This window comes from Etheostoma cragini, chromosome 1, assembly GCF_013103735.1.
Source record: "Etheostoma cragini isolate CJK2018 chromosome 1, CSU_Ecrag_1.0, whole genome shotgun sequence".
NCBI lineage: Eukaryota > Metazoa > Chordata > Actinopteri > Perciformes > Percidae > Etheostoma > Etheostoma cragini.
In genome coordinates this window covers 15,863,762-15,890,256 of record NC_048407.1, presented here as the reverse complement: position 1 = coordinate 15,890,256, position 26,495 = coordinate 15,863,762, and the positions used below count along the sequence as shown (strand labels likewise).

At 38.1% G+C, this 26,495-nt stretch overlaps 2 protein-coding genes and 1 long non-coding RNA gene across 8 annotated transcripts in view; all 3 read left to right on the top strand.

Annotated features, from left to right (window-relative positions):
* The window catches only part of LOC117950641 (ephrin type-A receptor 6-like), a 55,327-nt gene extending 37,758 nt beyond the window's left edge, over positions 1–17,569 (top strand). For 3 of the 5 annotated variants that reach the window (XM_034881926.1, XM_034881944.1, XM_034881952.1), the window contains 11 exons: positions 6,142–6,266; positions 6,672–6,834; positions 8,276–8,381; positions 10,825–10,895; positions 13,146–13,271; positions 14,116–14,483; positions 14,601–14,813; positions 14,923–15,072; positions 15,166–15,359; positions 16,000–16,149; positions 16,772–17,569. In XM_034881926.1, coding sequence (XP_034737817.1) covers positions 6,142–6,266; positions 6,672–6,834; positions 8,276–8,381; positions 10,825–10,895; positions 13,146–13,271; positions 14,116–14,483; positions 14,601–14,813; positions 14,923–15,072; positions 15,166–15,359; positions 16,000–16,149; positions 16,772–16,886 — 1,781 coding nt within the window. In that variant the 3' untranslated portion in view covers positions 16,887–17,569. Of the gene's footprint in view, positions 1–6,141; positions 6,267–6,671; positions 6,835–8,275; positions 8,382–8,989; positions 9,190–10,824; positions 10,896–13,145; positions 13,272–14,115; positions 14,484–14,600; positions 14,814–14,922; positions 15,073–15,165; positions 15,360–15,999; positions 16,150–16,771 lie in introns of those variants that run through there. The other 2 variants (XM_034881935.1, XM_034881961.1) reach the window with 2 other exon arrangements.
* Positions 11,045–11,601, top strand: LOC117951053. The gene is made up of 2 exons (XR_004658043.1): positions 11,045–11,168; positions 11,570–11,601. It is a non-coding gene; the product is annotated as an uncharacterized LOC117951053 (long non-coding RNA).
* Positions 17,570–19,793: 2,224 nt separating the features above from the next.
* On the top strand, positions 19,794–25,015 carry arl6 (ADP-ribosylation factor-like 6). Of its 2 annotated transcripts, XM_034882428.1 has the most exons (9): positions 19,794–19,970; positions 21,201–21,354; positions 21,754–21,815; positions 22,060–22,128; positions 22,221–22,315; positions 22,532–22,661; positions 22,861–22,916; positions 23,070–23,082; positions 23,765–25,015. In XM_034882428.1, the coding sequence occupies exons 2-9, from the start codon at positions 21,235–21,237 to the stop codon at positions 23,796–23,798; spliced, it is 579 nt and encodes a 192-aa protein (XP_034738319.1). In that variant the 5' UTR covers positions 19,794–19,970; positions 21,201–21,234; the 3' UTR covers positions 23,799–25,015. The 2 variants fall into 2 exon arrangements, with proteins under 2 accessions (XP_034738319.1, XP_034738326.1); XM_034882435.1 differs by lacking the exon at positions 23,070–23,082.
* The last annotated feature ends 1,480 nt before the right edge of the window (positions 25,016–26,495 follow it).

Below are 26,495 nucleotides of genomic sequence, written 5' to 3'. Positions count from 1 at the left end.
TTTGGAAAAAGGCTGCAATGAAACAAAGAGTGAAAAATTTAAAGGGGTCTGAATACTTTCCGTACCCACTGTATTTTAGCTGTACATCAAGGAAAATCATTCAGGAGGCTTCTTGATGATTTTGTCTATTAAAAGACCAATGTTTGAATATCTATTTAAATTCTACACAGCACCACGTGTCTGATGTTTAATGCAAAACACGTGTTTCAGAAGCGCTCCAAAACATACTTTAAATTCAAATGAGGTGGAACATGTACTGAGTTGAGAGAAAAGGCTTGTTGTAAATTTGTGCTTGTCCAAACTTATGTTTGGATGGATTTGGGATGGACATGCTCATTGCCAATTAACGCAGATTCTGCAAGGTGATTCATGTAATTGATTGTGATATTATGTCAAAGATGGAATATTAGCCAATCAAAAGAAGAATTAGCAAGGGGGAGGCGCGTTTTTTTTGCATGCTGTCTGTTTGCAAATTGCATATTAATGCCTCATTATGCTTTTAATTATGGTAAACCTATTAATCAAACTTGCTTGTAATTTCTCTGTGTACTTGTCTATCCTTGATAATTTATAATGCCCACTTAAGGAAGATGCATGATCACTTTGTCTTTAAGTGTTTATTGCCTTCCGACGATATAATATACTAAAGTAATCATTCAGTTTTGTATCCGTAATAGCTGAACAATATTTGTGTAGTCGTAGATTCTCAGAAGACACATTTGATCATCTTGGATGCCCCTTTGTATGCACTTTCCTCTGCTCTTAATTTCACTTCATAGAGCAGGATGCTGGTTTTTTGGCTTGTTGTAGCTGATGAAGGTCAGCTGTTGTCCGAATGCCTCGCAAGGCAACCACGCAGAGTGGAGTGAGGAGGATGATCTCTGTGTTTATGCACAGCGAACTGCACTCCCCTCAAAATACACTGTAGTTATTGCTCAGCAGAGCGTTTCTCACTGATGATTCCTCCCACAAAGTTCACTGCAGTATCCTGTGAAGAGGCACAGAGAAATCAGTGCAAATTTGTGTTAGGTGTTAGATGCACAGAGGAAACATGTGCTCCTACAACAGGAGCAGAGAGACAACCCACAAATATACTCACTCTGTGCTAAAAGTAATCCTTATGTAAACGCTTGTGTCCAAGCAAAGGCTACGATGTAAAAACACAAGTTGACATGTGTTATGTTGGTGGTATAAGTTACGTTTTATATTTGTGAAGCCTTGAAGAATCTAAGTTGATTGAATTACATATCTAGTTGAATCAAATCATTGGCAAAATATGAGATTTAATGATGCATTGATCCTTGCTGAAAATAATCGAAATTAAATAGCCGCTGGTTTAAATGGTTAAATCCCTACAGAGTTGTGCTCATTGTCTTTTAATCTTCCCAGACTACTGCTCTGCTACTACACTACTACAGATTGTTCTGAACTTTTGAAAATTGTATAAATAGATACTTTTTAATAAGTAATTAGTAATACAGTTCAGTGATATTTTTTGTATTGTCCTCTGACTCGTTGGTTCACTAAAAGAAACGTGTGCCCAATCAGTATGTTTTATGTCACATTGCATTTATAAGTGTGCATGTACAGTAGAACCTGTGGTACGTTGTTTGATTATAGCTTCACACACAGTGAGTTATCACCATGACATCGATTTGAGAGTCTTTACCCTCCAATCTGACGTTTAGCCAGCCAATGCTGTTGTTGGCTCTTTTTCAAACATCTTTGGCTGTCATCGGCATGTAGTGTAACTGTTGGTACTGTCAATTTATTACCTTCTTCTTTTCTGCTTAGGCAAGCAAGAAACCACAAGGGGGCAATACCATTGGAAGGCAAACAGCTACAGTTAAAATTGCAATACATTCCCATTTTGTCTTCTGAGCATATTTTTCATCAGGTCTTTCTATGGCTGCTACTACTTTGACCAGTGAAAGATTTGGTTAGAAAGGAGAGGTTTATGTAGATAATAATTCATATGAACCTCACATGGGAAATTACTGGTTGTTCACTTTCTATTAGTGTTGTTATTTTTATTATTGAGTTATGCAAAGTTCACACATGCTAAATCCACATCTGAAAATGTTCCACTGTTTTATGGTGCCCTGGTTCAGGAGCTTTTCTCTCTTTTACTTTGCTCTTTTCCCCTTTCCCCCAGTAGATTTTCTTCTGTTTTCATCTCCTTTGCTCTGGGAATAAGGCTGACGTCTATTTATATGTTCAGATGCTGGGGAGATGCAACCTCGTGGGATTTCTTTAAAGCTCTCTCTGTTCACTCTTTCTCATGCTCCTCTTTCCCCTGTCCCTTCTTTATCTTTCTGTATCTCTAGTTGAGGGTTTACCTATTTTCTAGGTTACCAATTAACCAACTACAGACCTTGTAGAGTCTCAGTTATCGTTTGATGTATGGAATTGTGATTAAACCGTAATTACCTTAATTGTTTTCATACAGAGCAGTAGCTTGCTAACCAGTGGATTTATTTGAACCTGAAATAGCTTGCTTGCGTTTTCTAACATTGCAAACATTTCCACACACAGGAAACTATGCTCCTCAAACACAGTGGCAAACACACACGCTCGCTCGCATAGTGATAGATACATAACATTATGCTGTATGCTGCACGCAGAAATTCCCTCTATTAATGGGATTCTCACGGACATTCTTATCCTTTAAGTGGGTTATGCATATTTATGTGCCTGCCAACTGAAAAATATAATTTCTTATTGAAACATGACATTTATGGGTACCATTCTTGCTTTAATATGTTTTAACTAATTAATTGGAATCACAGGCATATATCATATCTACAAGTGTACTTAATTTTTAAAATGTTGGTCTGGTCATGGAATCTTTCTATGGTTTTAACTACATTTAAAACTAATAGGCCCTCACAAACATAATCGTGGTTCTTGTACAGCGGTTTTTGATAACTAGAGAGTGACACGCTTGATTTTGTGAGTTAGGAAGTAGTCATCTCTGCAGCATGGATCGATGCATTTTGGAGCTGTTCCTCTTTAGCTTTGTCGATGTTCGCCTCAGGTTTTGTGCGTGCCGTACTTGCATACTCTTCAATATTTATAACTACAGATTCAATAACTACAGATGTTTCTAAACTCGTCAATACTGTGTTCAAGACCAATACAAAGTTAAAACGGTTGACAGAAAATTAATCGCTCATTATTTTGAAAATCAATTCATTATTCAAGACATTTCTTTCAAGCAAAATAAGCTAAATATTACAGTTCCTGGTTCTTTTCTTTGGTTTATGAGATAGTAAGTTACAAATGTTTGGCCTTTAGACTCTTGTTTAGAAAACACAAGTTACTTGAAGATTGATTGGCATTTTTTACAATTTTGACATTTTCTTGACCATATATGTATTGATTAACACAAAAAACAAAATCTGCAGAGTAATCGATAGTGAAAAGTAATTGTTAGCTTACTGTGAACTTTTTAATTTGTTTTTGACTACAGTGACTACTTTGTATTGTGCACTTTGTATTAAGGATTGTTTTTTTTCTTGATTAGACACTGCCCTTCTTATTAGGCTAAAACTTCCAGGTATGGCATTCGCTCAGTAACTTGTTGGATTTTGTCTGTCTTGCCTGTGCACTTTTGCACTGCAGTGTTCTGTCAATACATGGTGTGTATTTTTGTTGGTATGTCTGCTGTGGGCCATTATTAACTGCAGCAGGCAGCCAGACTGAGAGGCTTGAGACCCCACAACATCTCGAGGCGCTCTGTGTGGCTCAGACACCACCTGCCACCAGGATAGAGAGGACACATGTTACCTGCAATAACATGGCTGGCATAGCAGATGTGATGATCTGGCTCTGCAAACTGTTTAAAAGGCCTCGTTTGGTCCTGGTGCTGAATGATCTTATCGCATACTGTATGTGCATATTCTTAAAGCAGTGAGAACAGTTATGTGTCCTTGGCCACATTGAGGACTACGCATTACTCATGTCCCAGAAACCGCTGAGAGTGAATTGTCTGTTTTCGATGTTATTATCATACTGTTGGCAATGTGTTGGCGTATTTGTTCCGGTGCTGCCTGCTCTTATATCCCCAGCTGTCTGCAGCTCTCTGCAGCGCTGTTGATTGGAAAAGACATATGATAACGTTATTTGTAGTTTGGAAAAACCTCCCCAAATGACTCTTTTAAGCAAACATGCTACATAAAATGAAGCACATACAATATACAAACTAAACTTCCAACCACAGATATTCAATAAGAAGCTACAAATGTACCAAGAGCTGAACTCACTGAGACTTCTAAAAATGTTTTTCTCCTGCACAGGTTCTGCAGCTCATCAGTAGACATCCTTATGTCATACATCCCTGGACGTTTTTAGAAAAACTACACAAACAACACCTATTTATCACAGCCTACAACCTCCTTTAGCTAAACTTGGTCAGAGTGATTTCTGTAAAGTGTCCTTGGTTTTCATGAAAGGAGCTATATAAATAAAAAGTATTATTATCATTATGTGATCATACAGACAGAGCCTTTTCATTAACGTTAGTCATTGCACATTTCAAACGTTTATGATTTTTGTGAGAGTAAATGACATACATATACACACACACACACACCAACAACCAGCCTATATGCCGATATTTTAACTATTGCCTCACTTATGATGGCTTTTGTGTCCTTGGATAATTCTTTAAGAAGTTTTAATTTATATGACACCTTCATTTGACAGTTGTCGAAACAAGTGTTGCTCGTTTTGTGGCTTTGTGTAGTTTGGGGTTCATTTACATATTTGTTCATTTACATATTTTTCTCCACAAGTGTGCATTTTTGCAGGAGTCAGCATCAAACCTTTGCTTACTGTGTGCACCAATTTTCTCTCTGTTCTTTTTTTGTTTTACAACTAGTCCAAATGGTCGAGGTTCTGGACTGTGAGGCGTTACGTCTCGGCCGATAGGCTCCGAGAAAATCTTTGCAAAATTTAAAAGTCTCATCTGAGGTCCAATGCGTCCAACTTGATACAGCCACACGTCACTTTTCTGAAGTCCCAGATCTGGTCTGTGGCCTTATGTGTAGTAGGTTACCTGCTTCTCTGAGCATGAGGACAGTTTAAGACCTCAATCTGGGCTGGAATTTATATTCCAACAATGATCTCCCAAACAGCACACTCTACAACAGAGGGACAGGGGGACTGGATCTATTAGTTTGCCAACTCATATTCTGTTCAAGCGAAGGCTTTATGAATAATTGATGGTAAATATTTGAATCTTTGCTGGGTGATTTTGTGTCTCCTCAGCAGCCTTGTGGAAAATATTCCCCCAAATTCAGCAATAATGTCAGACATGATGAACAGTTGCTGTAGGTCTAGTGGTTTGGTTAACTAAAGTGTTTCTCTCAGGCCGCACGTCATACTGGAGCTGGACAGTAAAATGGTTTCTTGGCCCTACTTTTCCTCTGGGTATTCCTGTGATACTAAAGTAATTTATCTTCCAAACTGCAATAAGGTTAAAGTTGTTTTTCTTGAGATTGTCTTCTGTAAGCTGGAGAGTGGCGAAGTTACGTATACAGGATGTACTTTTCTTAGGCTCTTTTTATGCTTTTCTTTCCAGTTTGGAGTTTGGAACCTTTTTGTTCAATGGCGACATTTATTTGCGATGGCGAGATACTTTAAAATTGTGTTTCTGATCTCCAACCGATTCAGTTTAGTGTTCTCTGCAGTGGCTCGAGCTGTGAATAGCTGAAATCACAAATTTCACAAGTAGAACGTTTATTTGTCCCTAGAGAGTGCAAGTGGTTGTGCAGCAGTGACAACAGAAAAACAATTAAATGCAGCATATAGTAACAAAATAAAACGATATGTAAAAAAAAAAAGTATTTACCAAGCATAGTTGGGTGGTTGTGCTAATACTACCTTTTTCTATTTGAGTTCAGCAGTGAGTTTGATTTCCTCATTCCCCCGGACCTCCGGGTGACTCAGTCCTGCTGTAAACTTACATTACATTTCTGTTATACAGCATGTTTTCTGTTATGTTTTTTTCCCAATCCTATTCCCAGGAATTACTCTTCGGCACATGATCCTTAGTAAATAAGTTAGTCACTAAGTCAAATAGGCTCATTATTTTGTAATCACTGGCTGACACCATGCTCTCTTTAACTGCATCTTCAGGTCCCGCTCTGGTGGGTGTAGTCAGGAAAGACTGGGCCTCTCAAAACAGCATCGCCCTCTCCTGGTCAGAAGTGGAACGGCTGCCCTCAGACGTAGTGGACTATGAAGTCAAATACTTTGAGAAGGTAGTCTTTTATTATACTAAATTAGACAGATTTTTTTCTTAGACCATGTTTGTGTAACTTGTTAATAGTTTAGTTGTAACAGTGGTTTGTATTACAGATATTTTAGCACAGAAATGCCTAAGTACTGTATATACAGTGAACAATCACTGCTTACAGAGCAATGTACATTGTTAGCATGCAGAAACCCAAATGTCAGTGCAGAGCATCCATAACGTATTGCTGTCTCCGCTTTATTCACCATCTGCTCTGAAAGTTAATTGGATGAAATGGAGGGGTTTGCTTCAAACGTTGTTGTGATAATGGGTTTATGCAAACACGTGTTTTTTTCTGTCTGGCCAACACATTCCTTTTGTTTATCATCTCTGGCAATCTGTTTCTGTATTTATTTTTTATTCTTTTTTTTAGGAGCAAGAGCAGCTGAGCTACTCCTCAACACGGACTAAAGCTCCCAGCGTGGTGGTGACAGGCCTCAGACCCTCGACTGTCTATGTCTTCCACGTTCGCGTTCGCACTGCTGCTGGCTACACAGCATACAGCCCCAACTTTGAGTTTGCTACTGCTGCTGAGGGTACGATTGTAGGATTGTACTTACTGTATATGGTACTGTGCTGGCTGTGTTTTCAGTCATCAAGTCAGTTAGATTTGTGTTGAAATTGTAATGATATAAAATTTTGTTTTAAAATGCACACAAAAGAAAGGAGTTTTAAAGCCAGAGATTTGAAGCCATCTGTGTTGATCAACAACCTTTTGAAATCCATGTAGACATTTTATGGTTATTCTTTGCTATGGGTCAGTGAAACCCATCAGTGCTTCTTCAGGCGTGAGCCATTTATATAAATGTTTATAGGCTCCGTAGGTTTCTGATGTACACATAATGCTCTGCTGATTCTAATCCTGAAATATGCAGCAATGCTCATCCTCCTACAACATACACACTTTAGGTGACAAAGATGTAGATGTCCACCTTCACATTCTTATTCTCCCATATGTCAGTGCGTCTGACAGAAGTCCATTTATATACGCGGATTGTACAAATGTGCCGTCTTATATACTCATTTTCTGTTTTACTGGTTTACCTTCATTTTACCAACAGTTCCACAATATTAAAAGGTTATTCTCAGTTAAGTATAAAAATAAATTTGTAAACTTTGGATTAATGAGTAAATGTTTTAATTTTCACAAATGTCACTAAGATGTCAGTCCATTCAGGGATGTATCAGGAACTATTATTGGCCTCTGTCTCCTTTTACCCCTGAGTTTTTGTTAGAAATACATAGACTCACCACTGCAGATTATGTTACACTAAGATGGAAAAATGCACAATCAAGGGGATACAATTACATATATACATCTTCAGTATACCATGTCATGCCAACTTCTATCACAAAGAGCAAAGCAATTTGTCTCTACTGTAAATTGTGTCATAAAGATCAGTTGTCAGAACCTTTGTTCAAAGATATTTTTCATATATATCTTTTGTTTGTTTGCTCACATGCAAATGTGCAGAATAGTTCAAAATAGCTTCCCAACATACCAATGTAAGAGGAAAATAAGTCACGGTTTTAAATAAATGTATGTGTTCAAGCCAAATTTCTCAGTGTACAGGATTAACTGCTCATGTATTTCAATCTCTTTCTGGGTAATGAAAATGAATTCTGATTTAGACCCTGAATTCAGCAGCAGAAGCAGAGCAATTAACAGTAATTAAATAAGATATTTATATGATTAATGTGGTAGCATTGTTCATAGATGTGTTGAAGGGAAACCTAAGCGAGCATCAGGATACTATAAACTGATTTGTTGCCTTCGTTTGCATTTTCCTTACTGAGAAATATATATGATAACACAGAAACTGAATATCACTTTCAATCCTCTCACTGTGTTCAGTAAATTGCAACAGCTGCGTTTCGCCAAGTAATGTCAGCTCTCCAGTTTGAACTCCGGGAGACAGCTGGTTATATTATCAGGTACTGACCGGCCTGGCTTGACTTTGTTCTCACTTTCCGCAGATCCTGATATTGCTGATCAGGGTCAGGTTCTGGTGGTTGTCACAGCATCTGTAGGAGGCTTCTCCCTGTTGGTCATCCTTACTCTCTTCCTTCTCATCACTGGACGGTAAGTCTTTGATGCTGGCTTATTATTAACCTAACACACACACACACAAACACACCTCTGCGCTTCTCCTCTCTTAATCTCCAGAGTGACGCTACCACCAGAAGTCTTTTAATGGACTCTCTGTTTGCCACCAGCCAGACACTGTTATTTTCCAAATGACTGAACCAATTTTCTGCCTAATTACTCAGCATGTAATGCATGTACCAGCGGTTTGCTGCGTTCCATTAACTTCCACAGGTTAGCTCAGACCGTTGTCTTCAGTCTGCCTCTTATTGATAAACAATGAAAAATGGCCAAGAATCTTGAGGTAATTTGTCTGGATTTTGAATTAATTATGATACAGGCTAAAGTGATGATCTTTGATCACAGAATTTGCCAAATAAAATCTGAACTTAGAATTGGGAAATGTGTCTCGCTATAAAGAAAGAAAAATAGATTCAGGAACTTCCCAGACAACAAAATGGTAGACATCAACAACTTTTGACATCTGGCCGCCTTTTTGTATGCTTATCCTAAATTTGCGTATATTTTGTGAAGAAGAAGAAAAAGGCTAGGAGAATCATTAGAGATCCAAACCACTCGGGTAACAGACTTTTCTCCCTGTTGAGGTCGGGAACAAGGTACCGGATACTCCAGGCCAGCACTGAGAGGCTCCGGAGGAGCTTCTACCCTCAGGCCACTAGGATCCTTAACGAAGACACTGACTAAGACTGCACCCCACATCATACGCCTACATATATATATATATATATATATATATATATATATATATATATATATATATATATATATATATATATATATATATATATATATATATATATATCTGTTTTCAATGCATACATTGAAGGAGCTGACAGAATACACTTCGCTGAAATTGTGTTTTTATATGGTTTAACGTGACAAATAAATAAATTGCTTGATTGGTGCTCGCTCATGCAGGTGTTTCCAGGTTGGATTTACAAAACTCTGAACTGCACAGATTTGTCGTAAATCGATTGTTTCAACTTGATGAACACCTCCCATTAATGACCAGGTGTATGTTCGTGACATTAGATCATTAGCATAACCAACGCCACTAAGTCGCTTAATAAGGCTCAATTTGTGGAAGAGTATAATAATGGAAAAAGTCACTCAATTACATTTAAACTCTGCCTCAGAGTAATTCATCATTTTAAGTGTTGTTTTTTTTCCTCTGTGGAGGAAGGTAGACTCTCTGTACATGACTTGTGCAACATGAAACAGCTGGTACAGCCTGTGCATGTAGTATGATTGTTTCCATGTGGACCGGTGACACTCTGTGTACTGTATGTAGGTATGTTAGCATGCACTATGTCAGTGTTTCTCAAATGGGGATACTTTGGAGTACTGTAGCGGGTACTTTTGATTTTTTTAATGCATAATTCCTGAAGTAGTTCTACTATATTTACATAAGACTTTAGTGATGGGTTCTAAACATTCAAAATGTAGGCTTGCATTTAACTGTTATTCAGTTACAAGGTTGTTGTTTAGCCTAAACAGGCGCAGCCCTCTATTGTACCTCTTTATATTTGTTTGTGTTTTTTCCACCAAAAAGAAGTTTTTCGCTGTTCATATGGTACTGGGCTAAAAAAAAAAAAATCAATGGGCTCACATTATTGAAAAAAGGTTTGAGAACCACTGCACCATGTTATTTTGTTTTTTCTCAACAGCAGATACTGTGTGTGTCTGTAGTATGTTTCTTCGGGACAATAAAGTCAATCTTATCTTATTGTTATCTCTAATTTCTCTTTGACCCAAGTTTAATTGAGTCTTAATATCAAAGTGTTTTTCTTCTCCTTAGAACTGGCTTATAAACAATTTTGTATATAAATAACCTTTTTTTAAAGTCAAAAGTTTCAAAGGATCATCACATAATCCACAGCTTACATTTTTAACGGGCAGCCTTCTTCTGTGGGGTTTAAATGGAGGGTGCAAATTGCTCTTTTTGCTTAATACTACTGTTTGATTGTTACTTTTGTCCCGACTCTCCCTCTATGGAGACTGAGCCTTGAAAGCCTTGAATTTGAGGGACTGTGAATAGAATAAAAACTGGAAAATGGAAAAAGATAAATAAGAAAAACTAAATAAAAGGCAAGAACAAAAATTGCTCTAAATGAATGGGTTATAGAAAAGAGGAAAATGGCTCTGTTTTTCCACCAGAGACGTCTTTTCAATCTAAAAGATTGCAGTTTCTGCTGTCAGAACAAATGTTCGCTTTCCATTTTTTTTGTTGTGATGTCATATTTGTGTTCTGCAATAATGTCAACTAATTTACTGTGTTGAGCACAGAACACCGAGAGGGTTGCTGGCAAAAAGAGTGAAGACAGTTGGGAAAAACACAGGCGATGTTCTTTACAGGGTTTCTTTTAATGTGATGATGAAGGTGATTCTTACTCTGTGGCAAACTGGTTCACCTGTACAGGTGTCAGGGGTACATTAAAGCCAGGATGAAGTCGGAGGAGAAGAGGAGGACTCGCTTTCACAGTGGACATGGTACTGTATTGTGTGCGTACGTGCATGCGTGTGTGTCTGTGCGCACGTGTGTGATCACACTGGTCACACTGGTGAGATGCATTCAACAGACAGCATGTTCCAACTCTCCCAGGGCCTTAGTTACAACACAAGTTCTACAAAGAGTGGTCACAGTTTGCCTCAGAGTTTCAGTTTGTTAATAAAGTTTTTTTAACTGGATCCACCACTCACAGTATCTCATACATCTAATTATTGGATTGTGACAAAACTGCTGTTCCATTAAAAGAATTACAGGTGTCACTGCCTGATGTGAGTTGAGTGCAGATGTGAGTTGCGCATGCTCAGATTTAAACGGTTTACGGCATAACGTGTCATACTGAAATTTGTGAAATCTATAAAATATTAAACTTCTCTCATTACAAACAATAACAGAAGATGGAAATCACTTCAAAAACGTTTTAGCTATCTATGGTCGTTTAATTGAACGTTAGCTCAAAACACCCTTCTACTGACAGCCTATGTTGTGTTTGATTGCTAACTTGTAGCCAGAAGTGGACCAACTTTGTTATGTAGGTCCATTTTTACTGTATTGATGTCACAGAAGTCTCTTGTTAGCATCTTGTAGGCTACTTTTCGCAAAGTGACGCGTGCACGACTCAAATCTACTCTCGGCTCACATTGGGCAGTTACAACAGGATTGAACCAAATGTGGTGTACAACTAGAGATCCAAACAGTTATTGATTGGCTCCATAGAGGAGGTGTGTCATTCTTTGGAAACAAAATGGTGTCCTGTAATTTACTAACATAATTCAGTGAGAACACCTATAGGATTGGATCTGAGGCCGGCAGGGACACAAGTGTGACTCTTGAGACAAATCTAACCATTCCATCATCTATAGGCCTAATTTGGGATTGATCCAAGAATAACACGAAAGAATAAATTAAAATATTGTAACATGCTGACAAACCAATCCCCCACTGACAAACACAAACATATTTTGCATATCATTAATCATCTAGTTTTCCTAGCAGCACATGACAATAACTGTTAACGGACTTGTCAATACAAAGATGCATTTGTTAACCTTTTTCTTCAAATAAGATATTTTTTTTCAATAGTTAGAATCCTTGCTTTCCCCAATATTTTGTTGTCTGTTCTTTGCTGCTGTGTGCTGCGGAGGTGTCACCTGGGCAGGTGATGCCAGCAGGCTCAGGAAACTGTGGGAAAAGGCTTGTTCTGTTATAGAGCTGAGTTTAGACGCCCTGGAGACAGAGGTAGAGTGTAGAATCCCAACTTGAATCTATCTCAGACAAAGCCTTCAGTGCTCTACAGTATGAGCTGACACTATAAAGTACATTTAGTCCCCAGCTCATCTGCTCCAGGTGTACCAGGGGCTGCTTTAAGTTATCATTTGTGCCAGTCATCATAATCAGTGCTCCCTGCATCAGCATCCCCAGCCTCAGCCGTTGAGGAAGATGCTGAAGCCTGGCTGCCTGCAATGTCTTTGTACGCTGCTCTTGGGTATTTTCGGAGCCCTTTTTTGCCGTTTTTCTCCATCCCTAGAAACCTTACAGAAAAGCCTTACAGTATCTTAGAAGCACACACACCATGAATTCTGGTCTCATACAGTTGCTAGAAGAATCAACATCTTTCGCACAACATAAATGACAGAAGTTTCAGTATATCAGAATTTACTGCAGGGCTGTGGTCCAAAGGCAACATGTTTATGCAGGCAAAACCGTTCAAATGAAGGATTTCTTCTGCATTTTCAAAAAATAAATGCAAAGTAAGTAGTGACGACAATGTGGTTCACAAAACAAACAGAAACAAAGAATTGGCAAGATAATTGGTAAAGGCGTTATACGTTTATAGTAAAACGTGCGAAATTGTAGTTGTGTTTAAGAAAATCTTGTGAGTGAACCTGCGGTTCAAAACTGCCATTACACCTTTGGGTTTTACTATATACGATGCAATCAAGCTCTGTAGTACTTTATTTCCTCATATTGCGTAGGCGCTCATGTTATTGTGTCCATCTCTTCCATGCACAAAGGGAGGCACAAATAATCTGATCTGCATGTGTACCATGTTTTTTTATTATTATTATTATTATTATTAGTATTATACTGTAAGAAGAGCCAGCAGCGCCAACAAGCGTTTGTAAACTTGCAAATGTTTGCGATGGAAATTTCGTGTGTGTGTGTGTGTGTGTGTGTGTGTGTGTGTGCGTCAGTTGTTTTATAATAAAAATAAATAATGTATTCTCTTCCAGTCCCATTCTCTGGGATAAAGACCTATGTGGATCCAGACACGTATGAAGACCCCACTCAGGCGGTGGAGGAATTCGCCAAAGAGATAGACCCCTCATATATATGCATTGAGAGGGTGATTGGTGCAGGTAAAATGAATACACACATTAAAAAAATATTGTATGTACACCAATATATACAGGCTCATAATTACATGTATTTTCTGTATTTATGGCAGGAACAGCCCAGGTGTCACCTGTGTGCAAGAGTAATACATTAATTCATATAATGCATGACTGCTAACCAGATAGAGGTTATTTTGTGTATGCCATTATCTTAATCTGGGTATTTCCTAAATTCCTAGGATTACACAGGCATATTGTAGAAATGCCCTGATGATGGTTGCTTAGCACCTGATAGAGAAATGGTCTCATTTAATGTTGATTAACATTTTCATTTTATGAGAAATGTTGAACCTCATAAAGTTTGAATTAAATTGTGTTACAACCACTCTTAGCAAGCTGATTTTTAAGTAGTATATAGCATGATACCTTAGGTGCAAATCCAGTACTGCTGACTATGAATAATAATGTTGATGGTTCATTAAATAGAACAGATTATGTCTGCTGTGCACGGATGCCTCCCATATTCCTAGTTTCTGTAGCATGGGCTCCATCTGGTGGAGTCAGTGTGTACCTCCAGATGTTTAAATGACAAGGCCACTGCAGTCTACTGTTGTGTGTTTACACATTTCTCTCTTTTTTCAATTACAGGTTTTAATTGAATTACCAACTGTGAATCATAATGTTTGTGTTACCTGATTTCTTTAAGCAAAACATTTATACTTAGAGAACAGGAATTAATGATAAATTATTGAATGTTTGTATTGTTTTTATTTTTATTTATGTGGCGTTAAAAGTACAGCCATTGGGAATAAGTCTAAAGATGAATGAAAGAGACTGCACCCTTTCATGTATTGTGTTGTTTCGACAGGTGAATTTGGAGAAGTCTGTAGTGGTCGGTTGCGCATACCTGGAAGGATGGACATCGCTGTGGCTATAAAGACACTTAAAGGTGGCTACATGGAACAACAGAGACAAGACTTTTTGCGTGAGGCTTCAATCATGGGACAGTTTGACAACCCCAACATCATCAGGCTGGAAGGAGTGGTTACTAAAAGTAAGCTCTATATGTCTATCAGTCTGTGCTCTTCTCTTCAGCATCAGTTCACAACATTCTTTACTTTGGTGTCTTTTCTCTGTTGCCCATTTAAATCCTGTCTTTTACCTTTTTCCTCAGGTAGACCAGTAATGATTGTGGTTGAGTACATGGAAAATGGAGCACTTGATTCTTTCCTCCGGGTGAGAGGAAAGCATGTTCACAGATGTTCCCCTGTTTCCTGAAGAAATATTGTCCTCCATATATCATATATTTGACCTCTCTCTTCTCTCACTTTCTCAATCTCACAACCATACCAGACACATGAAGGCCAGTTCACAGTGCTCCAGCTGGTCGGCATGCTGCGCGGCATTGCAGTAGCCATGACCTATCTTTCAGATATGGGTTACATTCACAGAGACATCGCCGCTCGTAACATCTTGGTGGATGAAAACTTGGTGTGTAAGGTGTCTGATTTTGGCATGTCCAGAGTCCTCGAAGATGATGAACCTGAAGCAGCCTACACTGCTACTGTAAGAGTGGATCTAACAGTTACTGCAGGATATTACAATCTGACGGTTAGGAATGTTGGATATCTCTTTAACCAAGCTTCTTTTGTGCTGTTGTTGTTTTTTGTGTCAGGGGGGAAAGATACCAATTCGCTGGACAGCACCAGAGGCTATTGCTTATGGAAAATTTTCCACAGTTAGTGATGTATGGAGCTACGGCATTGTCATGTGGGAAGTGATGTCATATGGCGAGAGGCCCTACTGGGAGATGTCCAATCAAGATGTAACATTATGTCACATTAAAACTCCATAACCACTAAAGCATGATCCCCACAAAAAGCATTTGTATTTAACTCATTGATGTTGATCATCTTAGGTCATTTTATCAATTGAAGAAGGATACCGTCTCCCAGCACCAATGGGCTGCCCTGTGACGCTGCACCAGTTGATGTTGCACTGCTGGCAGAAGGAGGCCAACCAGCGCCCACGCTTCAACAATGTGCTTTCTTTCCTGGACAAACTCATAATTAACCCCAGTAGTCTGCTCACTCTGGTAAATGATGTGCAGAGGTAAGTATCAATAGGACACTTTGTGAATAGATTACATGTTTTAGCCCTCTAACATTAAGTTGTGCGAACACTATCTGAAACATACTGCACAGTTCATTGTTTTCCTACCTTCCAGGCAGACATTACTTTCCATTTCTGTAGGGGAACGATACTCATCTTGCACATACTTAAAACTTGTTTCGACACAGTCAAAATCTATTTAGCTTATATTTGAACAGCCATCACTCTGTGGTAATGCAGTAATTAAAATACTTCACGTTCAGGTGCTTATTAGATGTTTCGAAATGTAAAGTTTGATTGAAAGCTCCATCATAGTATTGTATTCATATATTTATTTGTGTGCTATTTGTTAGAATATCAAACTCAGAGGAAAAACTATAAGTGAGCGTGGACATCTTGTTTATGATTCTGTAAATGTGGTACAGCTGTATCACAATAATAATTTAGTTTTTTTTTGGGGGGGGGGGGGTCAATAAAGCTGTGATATTGACTAGGATGGATTACTAATTATCTGCATTGGATACGCTTTGTCTACTGTACACAGTTTGTCATTAAAACCACTGGCACAGTAATTTTAAGAATATTTAATATTCAGATCAACAATTTGCTAACTTGTCTCTCGTCTGGTTGTTTGTCTCAGTTTCCCGGACTCCCCAGAGGACATGCCGGACTACCCTCTTTTCATTTCTATTGGCGACTGGCTTGACTCCATCAAAATGAGCCAGTATAAGAACAACTTCCTTGCAGCAGGATACACAACACTGGATTCCATTTCCACCATGAGTTTAGAGTGAGTGAAGCCAAATTATACAGAGTGCAGCTACAGTACAGTATCAAAAGCACACTACAAGGAAACAGGCATCAAAGGAACACAAAAATTATGAAATTGTAATAAAATTGATTCCACTATTATGCTTTGACAAGAAATTATCTGGACTCCTTGGTAGCTCACCTGGTAGAGCGGGGCCCCATATAAAGAGATAGATTAAAACTCAGATGGAAGAAAACATGAATGCTTTTAGTCTTTTGAGGACACGGGATAGTGGTACTTTTCAGCCTCTTGTTGCCAAAATTTGTGTTACGACAACAAACAATCTTGACCAGAAAAAAATTTACCTTTACCCATTTTCCCCCACCAGTTCCACAGATGAGAACATTTTTAACTTTGAAAAATTATCCTGGCAAAATGTTTTGTTACCTGTACTTAAGTCATAAACACGTGAAAAGATTTTTGTTTTAGATCAGAATTAGACAATGGATCACCAGATGTTAAAACTATTCTTACTCGCCGCGTAGGTCTTCCGTAGCGTCAATTGACATTTACAAATGCATCACATGTTTGTCATTATGTGAGTAGGTCTGCTCTTCTTATTAAACTAATTCAAAACTGTAAATCTTCTTCTCATCTTTAGTGATATCAGGCGTATCGGGATCTGTTTGATTGGCCACCAGAGGAGAATCATAAGCAGCATACAGTCTCTTCGCCTCCAGCTTCACCACATCCAACATAGCGGCTTTCAAGTGTGAGAATCCGCACAAAGACAGACTGTGTACACATCGAGTCGGACACCACTCAGACTTCCTTGGCATCCTCATTCAACTAATTGCACAAACACCAGACTGTTATGTGTAGCACACGCTGCTTACGCGAGAGTGGTCTGCTGCTAGACACACGTGGTCTAGTTAATACACACTCATCTTATGGCTCATTATCAATACAGCCTCCACAACAACCAACCTCTGTCAGCGTTGGCCAAAAGCGGTCTCTCTATTATCTCAGCAACTACTAGCATTCACTTGAATTTAAGACTTATTTTCTTTAGTGTCTATTCAAGTGTTCACCAATACCTCTTCTCTTTCCAAGTGACAATCCAATGGTTTCTATTGACTTTGAATGGTCTCAAGTCAGTTACCTCAAGACCAGAGAAGATGTGAATAGGACAGAAGGTATGGTAATGAATGGTACAGTATGCGATTTTAATATCAATCTTTGCGGCTGGTTAATGAAACAATTCACCAGAAATGAAGATTGCCAGAATGGTAAATATACAATCATGTTATTTTGAACTGAAGACCGCTGAATGTCAAAAGATTTTATAGAAATGTACATTCTATCCTCATGATGATGCAGTACGTCTTGTAGAAAAAGTCTTGTGAAAGTTGTATGTTTTAATCAGTATGTTTGTTCCTAATAAACAACCCTATTTTAAGTTTTCTCTCAGACTTTAACCACCCCAGGCTCGAACATCTACTGTATCTCGCTTCAAAACAGGCTGATAATTGCTCATGCACATTAACACACACACACACACACACAGGTATCCATGGATGCACACACTCTCTCTCAAACACACACGTGCACAATAACGGGCCTCTTAATTGTCACTCATAAGACTGACACGTTTTCTGGACATGAAGAATTGTCAGGTGAGTTTGTCAAACTGGTGCTAATGGTCTAGAAGAAAACCATGCAGACCTTAAAGAGTAAAAGTAAAATGGCAAAATATGTTTAAGATATGTTTTAGATTGCATGTGCTATAGTGCTTTACTTTTGTAATTTCATTTTTGACAAAGGCATTTCATTTTTCTATGTATTGTCCATATTTAGGGCTGGGTTAAAAAAAAGTCCAATACTGGTTCCTGAACGGTCTTCTCTTTTTATACCAATTATACAAAATCCATTTTATCAAAAATCTATCACAACAATACAGCTGCAAGCCGCAATTCGCGGGTTCAAACTTTTTATCTAAATAGCGACTTCAAAGTAATTTCACACGTGCAAGCTTTGTAACGATTGTACAAACAGGGCACTTTGTTTAAAATGCCTATAACTGATTCGTCAATAAGATTTATTTTAAAATCAGTGTGACTTGTAGCTCAGTCCAGCTCACGGCAAGGTGATAAAAGAAGATGACCACCACAAAAACAACCGCTAATACTAGAGCTCAAACCTTGATTCGCGTCATTCCACGTCCAGTTATTATGCATTTAAAGGGCCCCTAGTGGTCAATTTGATTGACACAGTGTATATGTGAGGTCATTCTGTAGACATTTCCTGGAAGTTTTGTGTTGATTGGACAAACATTTATTCATTTATGGCCTGATTTGCACTATATCGCCTGCAGTTTGTTTGCATTTATAGCACCCCCTAGTGTTCAATTTGAATACAATTTCTAGGGCGTGGTTCAGGTACTTATAAGGACATATCCTGAGAGATTTGTGATGATTGGACAATGAATATGTGATTTCTAGTAAAATGTGTGTAATGCCACTAACCTATCTTGCGCTTTTAGCGCCCCCCTCGTAAGTCACAGTCCGTCTGCAGCTGCAGGACCTGGAGCTCACAGCCAGTGTTTCAGTTTGACTGTTAAAACGTGTTAAGATCATTTAGAAGCGTGCTGGCTGCTAGTTAGCTAACGCTAGCTTCCGCGCTCAACTAAGGCAGCTCATCAATGCCGGTGACAATGGTGTAATGATTCAGATTGACTCCCAAGACAAGACGGCGCTCACCCAACTGGCCAATAGGAACCATAGACAGTTAAAGAAGGACTAGGAACTTGCCCCCATGACATTATTTTTACAGAGAGAAAAATCCTGAGAAGAGAGCAAGAAATTGCATCAAGAGCAAAGACTTAGGTTTTGAGAGCAAGAAGAAAAACTTTATTAAGAACTTTTTTCACACTGATAGCAAAAAAAATTATATATATATATTTTTGAGAGTTCAACAAAGTATTTTGAGAGAGATATTTTTTTCTCAGAAATAATTTAAAAATGTAAAATGTTCTATTTAACATTTTTAGTCTCAGATATTGTTTTGCTATTGGATTTACTTTTTTATCTATTTCTTTTCTTTTATAAAATACTTTTTTTGCTATCATGTGTGATAACTTTTTCTCTCAAACATTTAGTTTTCTCTCAGATCATTTTTTTTCTTGCATGTAAAAAGGAAACAAATCTAGCCCCATACTGCTGAGGTTTATTTAAGTATTTGAATATGGTAATCAGTGACAAGTTATTTTTCGATACTGGGCGGTTTTGTCCAGTGGCTAAAGTATCGAAGTTCAGTACACATATCTTTATTTCACTATAATTGTCCATTGGGATTTGTATAATTAACTAACAAATGCAACTCCAGAGATGACACAACAACTGGAAAAAAGAAAAACTAATGAAATGGGTAAATAGAAGTAGAAAATGTGAATAAATAAAAGTAGGGTGGATTCACAATTGGGTAAAATACCATTATAGTAATCAACATAACAATTAATACTTTGTTAAATTTAAACCTCATAAGCTTAAGAAATGTTATATTTACATTATATAAATCATTTGTTTTTTAAATTTAAGTTTTGTCGGTAATCTTTGTTTTTGTTTGTTGTTGTTTATCATATATTCCGTCTTTATTTTTACAGTACCAAATAAGAGGAAGCCCTGTGGCCTGCAGGTTGCAGACTTGAGTCAGCACGCTGGTCTCCCAGCAACACGGTGTAAACAACGAGCAGGAGCGAGAGTAGACGAGAAATGAATGAAACACTGGTTTGACCCTGGTCATTATTGAGCTGCCGTTAAGTGTATCCTGGAAGCAAACCCCCGAGGCTAGCTAAACTACAGGTAAAAACCCAGCTCCGCAAGAACAGTTTGGGGAAGGATCATACAAGCTAACATTAGCGGTAACAGCTATCGTATTAACCTAAAGTGTAACGCTATAATGTTAGCGTTAAGCTAGTTATCAAACACGTTAACGTTATCTTACTTCATGCTGTCTCGTGTGTGCGGCTGACTTGTAAAATTGGCGACATGAAGTGCTGCAGAGGAATTGTCTAACATTAGCTAGATAGTTACTGCCCATGTAATCCCAGCAAGCTGAAGTAATTAACCTAGCTAGCGGTTAAACGTTAGCTAATGCTAAACAGTAACAACAGGAGATTAACTAGCTAGCTAGCTAAATGTTAATTACGCTAGAAGAGCCTATAGTTATCTAGGTTAGTAGCCAAGTAATCCTAGAAGAGCCCGTAGCATTCTGACGTTGGCTACATGTGTTTGTTTGCAATAGAGCATCTTGGTTAAGGATAAATAACCAACCATCAAACTGTTCGTGATATTTCAAAATATCTATTAAGGAGGGCTAACGTTAGCCAGCTATCTCCATAATGTTTCCGATTGTTGTCAAACAAAGTGCGTGGCGCTGATCGTCCAATTTAATATTTCTAAGACTCCTTGGTAAGAGCTCTTTGAGCACGGTAGCTCAAGCTAAAAATGTAGCTGTCTTGGTAGCTGGTCCTCTGTAGCTAGCATTTACGTTAAATTAGGGGAAATGTCCAGTTAGGAAAGGGTTGGTGTTATGCTAATTCCATCTTAAATGGTCCCAGAGAAACGTTTACGTTAGGAAAAAACAGTTTAATTTTATGAAATGTACATTTTTTTATTAAACTATTAAAACAGTTTAGTTACTGATAATTGCACAATAGGTTTGTCTCAAAGAAACAAAAGTAAATAAGATATGCCGAATTAATCATTTGAAATAGTAAAATAAAAGATCACGTTTTATTTGTTATTAAGCCTTATTAGATGCACATACATCTCAGGCCATATGGAGTTGGGTTTGAACACTGCCAGGTGCTTTTGAGCAAGGCACCGTACGCTGGTCCAACACCGGCAGCGCACTCACTCTGACTCTGAATAGGTCCTGAGCATGTTTGTGTATTTCAGGCCTGTGTGTAGTGATTACTTGAAGTATAAATTGTAATTTCCTCACTGGGGATCAATAAACGGTATACATTATAAAGCTGTGGAAGATGAAATTGAATATAGGTAGGATTTGATATGTATGTTTTCTTGCAGAGGTGACAGGCAGCTGATGGTTGCTGGCTAGCCAATGGGGCTGTTTGACAGGTTGGCAGGATGGCTGGGTTTGAAGAAGGAGGTGAATGTGCTGTGTCTTGGTCTGGACAACAGTGGAAAAACCACCATCATCAACCAACTCAAGCCCTCTAATGTATGTCTCTAATGTCTACCTAATGTTTTCTACAGTGATGTTGCAAAATAGAGTACCATTGTAAAGACTTTGACATAACTAATGTAAAAATGTGACTCACTCACAGATGCACTCACTCACCTGACAACCTGTTCCGCCCTCTGTGTGTTGCCATTCTAAAAATCGTGCAACAAGGCACGTCTGCTTGGTTATTTCGGTGAATGATTGTAAAGATTTACGGCATTTACTATCTAGCTGGGGGGTTTTGGGACAGATTGATGGGGATTACTATGGACAAAGTACACACAATTCATGTAACTGTATTGTGTGAACAGTTGACTTCATTTAAGGAATTTAGGACATGTTGCTAATGTGTAGGTCTTAATTAGGTTTTTATCTACAATATGCTTTGTCTTCCAGGCCCAGGCACAAGACATCGTCCCAACCATTGGCTTCAACATAGAGAAGTTTAAGACATCCAGGTAGCAGTTCATCATAAAACAACTATGTGTTGGACATTTAATATTAGTATTCCAAAAAATCTTATGTCATCTTCTAGTGAAATATTTCTGTCTCAAGTCAATTTATCTAATGTTGGAGCTATTCAGATCTATAACGCAATGTTTTGTCCAACTCTGTACAGCACAATCGCACTGAGCACATAAATGTTTTCTCTCTTCTCTTCTCTTCTTTTCTCTTCCCTTCTCTTCTCTTCTCTTCTCGTAGTCTTTCCTTCACAGTGTTTGACATGTCTGGTCAAGGCAGATACAGAAACCTTTGGGAACACTACTACAAGTGAGTTTGCCAGTGCTACAAAAAACACCAAGCCTGTTTGCCCTTTGATATACAGTACATACTAATTCCTGTGATGGCTTTGTGTTTCTCAGGGAAGGCCAGGCTATCATATTTGTCATTGATAGTGCAGACAAACTGAGGATGGTAGTAGCCAAAGAAGAACTGGACACATTACTTAACCATTCTGGTAGGCTCATGTATATTTAACTTGATTCTTGAACGTGGGTTTGAATCCCAGCCCTGTTTTAAATGTCTGTTTCATAGACTATTTTCAGTCTAAACTCTGCCCAATGCAAAGATGGCTGATTCAAGTGGTTTTGGTTTCACAGTATTGTTTCTCATTAGTAGAACTGAAGCACTGATTTATAACACTGACTTTCTGATATCACCCCTCTCACTACAGATATTAAACACAGGAGGATCCCCATTCTGTTCTTTGCTAACAAGATGGATGTCAGGGATGCTCTGTCTTCTGTCAAGGTCTCACAGCTGCTCTGTTTGGAGAACATCAAAGACAAACCCTGGCACATCTGGTATGAACATACATGCACACTTCTTTCTATCCTAGTATGCCAGGATATGAAAAAGTATTTAAAGCAGAGTTTCCTTCCAGATATCCTTCCATTGTGTCGGCAGGATAATTTAAAAGGCAACCGCGACAACATTGAGCATCTGCCCTTTTTCTGATACCGTGGTGGCTTTGTGTGTTATGATTTGTTGATTTGTTTTCAGTGCCACAGATGCTCTGAAAGGAGAAGGTTTACAGGAGGGAGTCGACTGGTTACAAGGTATGATAAGATATGAAATATCTTTCACCTACATTTTATACTTTATACTTTACAAAATACAACATAACTTTGTATTAACCTGCAAAAGTTCCACTACGTCAACATCCTTTTCTTTCTATTATGTTCAACGCTCTCATTCAAATCCTTCTGTAGATCAAATTATGCAGTGAGTACTGGGTGTTTAATAAGTGTTGTGTTATTATTTTGTTGCTGCGTAGCTGTAAAAGATTTTATTTAAAACAAAACCTCCCTCCCTCTTTTTCCTTGGCACGTTGACTGTGTTATTGTGACCTGAGTCTTAGCGTCGCTGAGCAAACCCCAAGATTTTCCGAGCTAACAGTACAGTATGTCTTATGCTCATTTTCAGGTTCATAAATGTATTTAGAGGTTATATCAGAATAGGTTTATGTGGTTTAATTTAAAAAAAAAAACCAACTTTTTGTTTTTACTGCACATTGTTGCAGTAAAACATCCTCTTTCACCCTGTGTGTTGAGCTCTCTGTTTTAGCTACAGAGTGAGACATCTCACTTCTATACCATCTTTGTTGGGAGTTTCACATGCGCACTAGCTAGGGAAGGACTTCTAGCCAGTCAGAAGCAGAGTATGAGGGCGTGCCAAGGCAATTTGCAGCATTTACATGGAGTCTAAACATCCTTAAAAATATGTACTTGGTTGCTGTTTATCCACATGCTCAATATGTTGGTTCCTTCCATCATAAGAGACAGTGGTACACACATTTACACCTTTTTTTTCTTTTTCTTTCTTTAAAAAAAAAATTGGTATCATTGTTCTTTACATCACCTGCTCTACATCTTGCTGATGAACTGCTTTTCTCACATTTTTCCAGATCAAATCAAAACAATGAGAACGTGAGGGTATGAGGATGGACGCGCCAGAAGGAGCAGCATACGTGGAACTCTTTTACGAAAGTTGAATTGAGCCAGTTTTCAGAGGATAGTGATGTTTTTATTCAGGTATTTAAATGGTTTTGTGTGCGTGTTGATTCGTTAGTTAAAAAAATAGCATATGATACGATTTTTCTGGAACCAGTAAACATAATAAAAAGGCATCCAATAGTGCTGAGTCAAAGAGAAACACACAAAATTGGCAACTGTTACACATTTATTTTGGTTTGATGTTGTGAGTTTAAAGCTATGGTGCGTAGTTTCTGTCTCCCCCATGAGGAATTCTAAGTATTGACAACAACACTGTCAGCGCATCCACATGATACAAGTCTTCCTTGATCGCGTACGCGCCCCCACCCCTCCTCCACACAGTTGCTAGTAGCCACGGAGGATTACAAAAACAGGATGGACTCTTCAGAAGAGTTAATTATCTTCACTGGAGCTTCTTCACGAGAAAGTCACCAAACGCCTCAATCTAGTAAACACAGTCAAACTCAGAAATACAGAGAGAGTTGTGGAGCTGATTGTCTTAATAAGCTTTCTAGCAACTCATTTGGCTTGAATGTAACGGAAGTTCATTTATATCAAAAAGTTACGCACCAAAGCTTTAAACTGATAAATACAGCTGTCTGATTCCACAGTATGCTTACAGCAGCATAAATGCTCTACACCTGCAATTTTATTGCCACTGATGAGAGCAGGTGACAGTCTTGGTCGAGTCTCCATGCATCAGATATTATTCTAAATACATTTTGGCAGTAATGTGCTTATAATTGACCGGTAAGGATGGTCCTTAAGAAATTGTTTCAACCTCTGAAATATGCCAAATACATCTCTCTCAGGGCCTCTGTAGATACATTATTATTTGTGTTTCAAGCATCCCAACAGTTAATTATTGTTTTACTTCAGCAAACTTTCATGCATTGCACTGCACATAGCCTTTCTCAAACTTGTATATTAGGCCATCTTACCATCACATTACTTAGTCTCTTGCTTCAGCTAATATTTGTTGCAGCTCTGCTCATGTTAGATTAATGTTGCTCTTTTTTTGAGTAGCTATGGAAATATATTTTGCTTATTGAAGATGAAATGTTTTCCAGGGCCCAGTAGATTTAGTTGTATACATTGTTACTTATGTCTAAGTCTACATTCATTATTAACTTAGTTGTAACAAATGATTGTCATGAAGTGAATCTCAACTAGTCATAGTTCATTATTAGTCACAGGTCATTAGTTTGCTTGAAAATCAAAACTTGTCTTTACAAATCAAATTTTTCAAGCAGTATTTATTTTTGATTTTTTATCGTTGCCTTATTTCATTGCTCAAAGGGGAAAAAGGTGTAATCAAACAAACTGCATCATATCATTTACTTATCGTGCTTCAGTGATTCAAAGGCAGACTACTGAAAAGAAAATTCATCCAGCCGGTCAGTTTTTAATGCAAGCCTTTGATCATCTTCTTTAGTCTGTGACTGAGAAGCTTGCATCAAAAACAATTTCTGTACGGATCAGACTTCAGGGTTGCTTTTTAGTTTTTTTGCATCACCTAGACAAAGCTGTATAGGAAGTAATAACTGTGTTTTTATTTGATATACTTTTTTTTTCATAAAGGTCTCATCTGTTGACTGTTAATTTTATATACCACAAATATCATACATCTTGGAAACTACAAAAAGGCCTTGTGACACTCCTTGGCACAATCATTAAAGATCACTAACGGGGGTTCTTACAGTCCTGTTCCCTTCCAGGGTTGTACCATACGGCACTGTTGGGTTTACATTAAGACACGATTTTGTTTGTGGTTTCAAATATTAAGTGTAGAATGTATTACTAGACTCTATGAGGAGGATAGGACAAAGTCTTTCTTCTATTACTTTTTGTGATTTTAGTTCTTTAAGTTGTGAATTAATTAAAAGTCAACGCATGGTTAGTCAGACCATCTCAACACATTTACAACCAAAGAAAACTTCCCAGATACAAGAACATCCATTCAACTTGTCATGTACTTTATGTTAGTTTAAAGACAAGAAACACAAGCCACACATTCAGCTTTGTACTGCAGAGTTCCCGTTGAAAGGAGACATTTCCAGGGGAAACTGGTCCATGTGTTACTTTCAGCCCACTCATATTAGTGTCCCTGTTTAGACCACTGGAGGACGCCCCAGTACAAAACATTCAAATTATTCTCATAGTGGCTTTAAGGACACCATATTGATTTTGTAATATTGTCTGTTTCTAATGAAGACATTTCAGAGTGATGATATACTGGGACAAGTTTCATATCTTTCGGCCACCTTACTTTATATTTTTCCAACAAAGCAAGGGGTCCTTGTGAGATCATGTTCATATCCTGCAGACATCTATTTCAAAACAAAGACCCTCTGAGCACAACTTCACTTTAGCATCAGAGACGTAATATAGATCAATATCAAATGAGCTCTATGTATGTTGTTTATTACATTGTATGTGTATATTTTCAAAGAGTAAATGCTGTAAAAAATGAATATGGTTTTATGATTTGGAGAAAAAATGTCATTGTGGTGGCTTTATACAGTATGTATGACTCATGTTATCTTTTCTCTCTTTTTGTGTGTGTGTGTGTGTGTGCGTGTGCGTGTCTCTCTCTCTCTCTCTCAAACATCTTCAGTGCTGCCAGCAACAGCTGCTCATTAA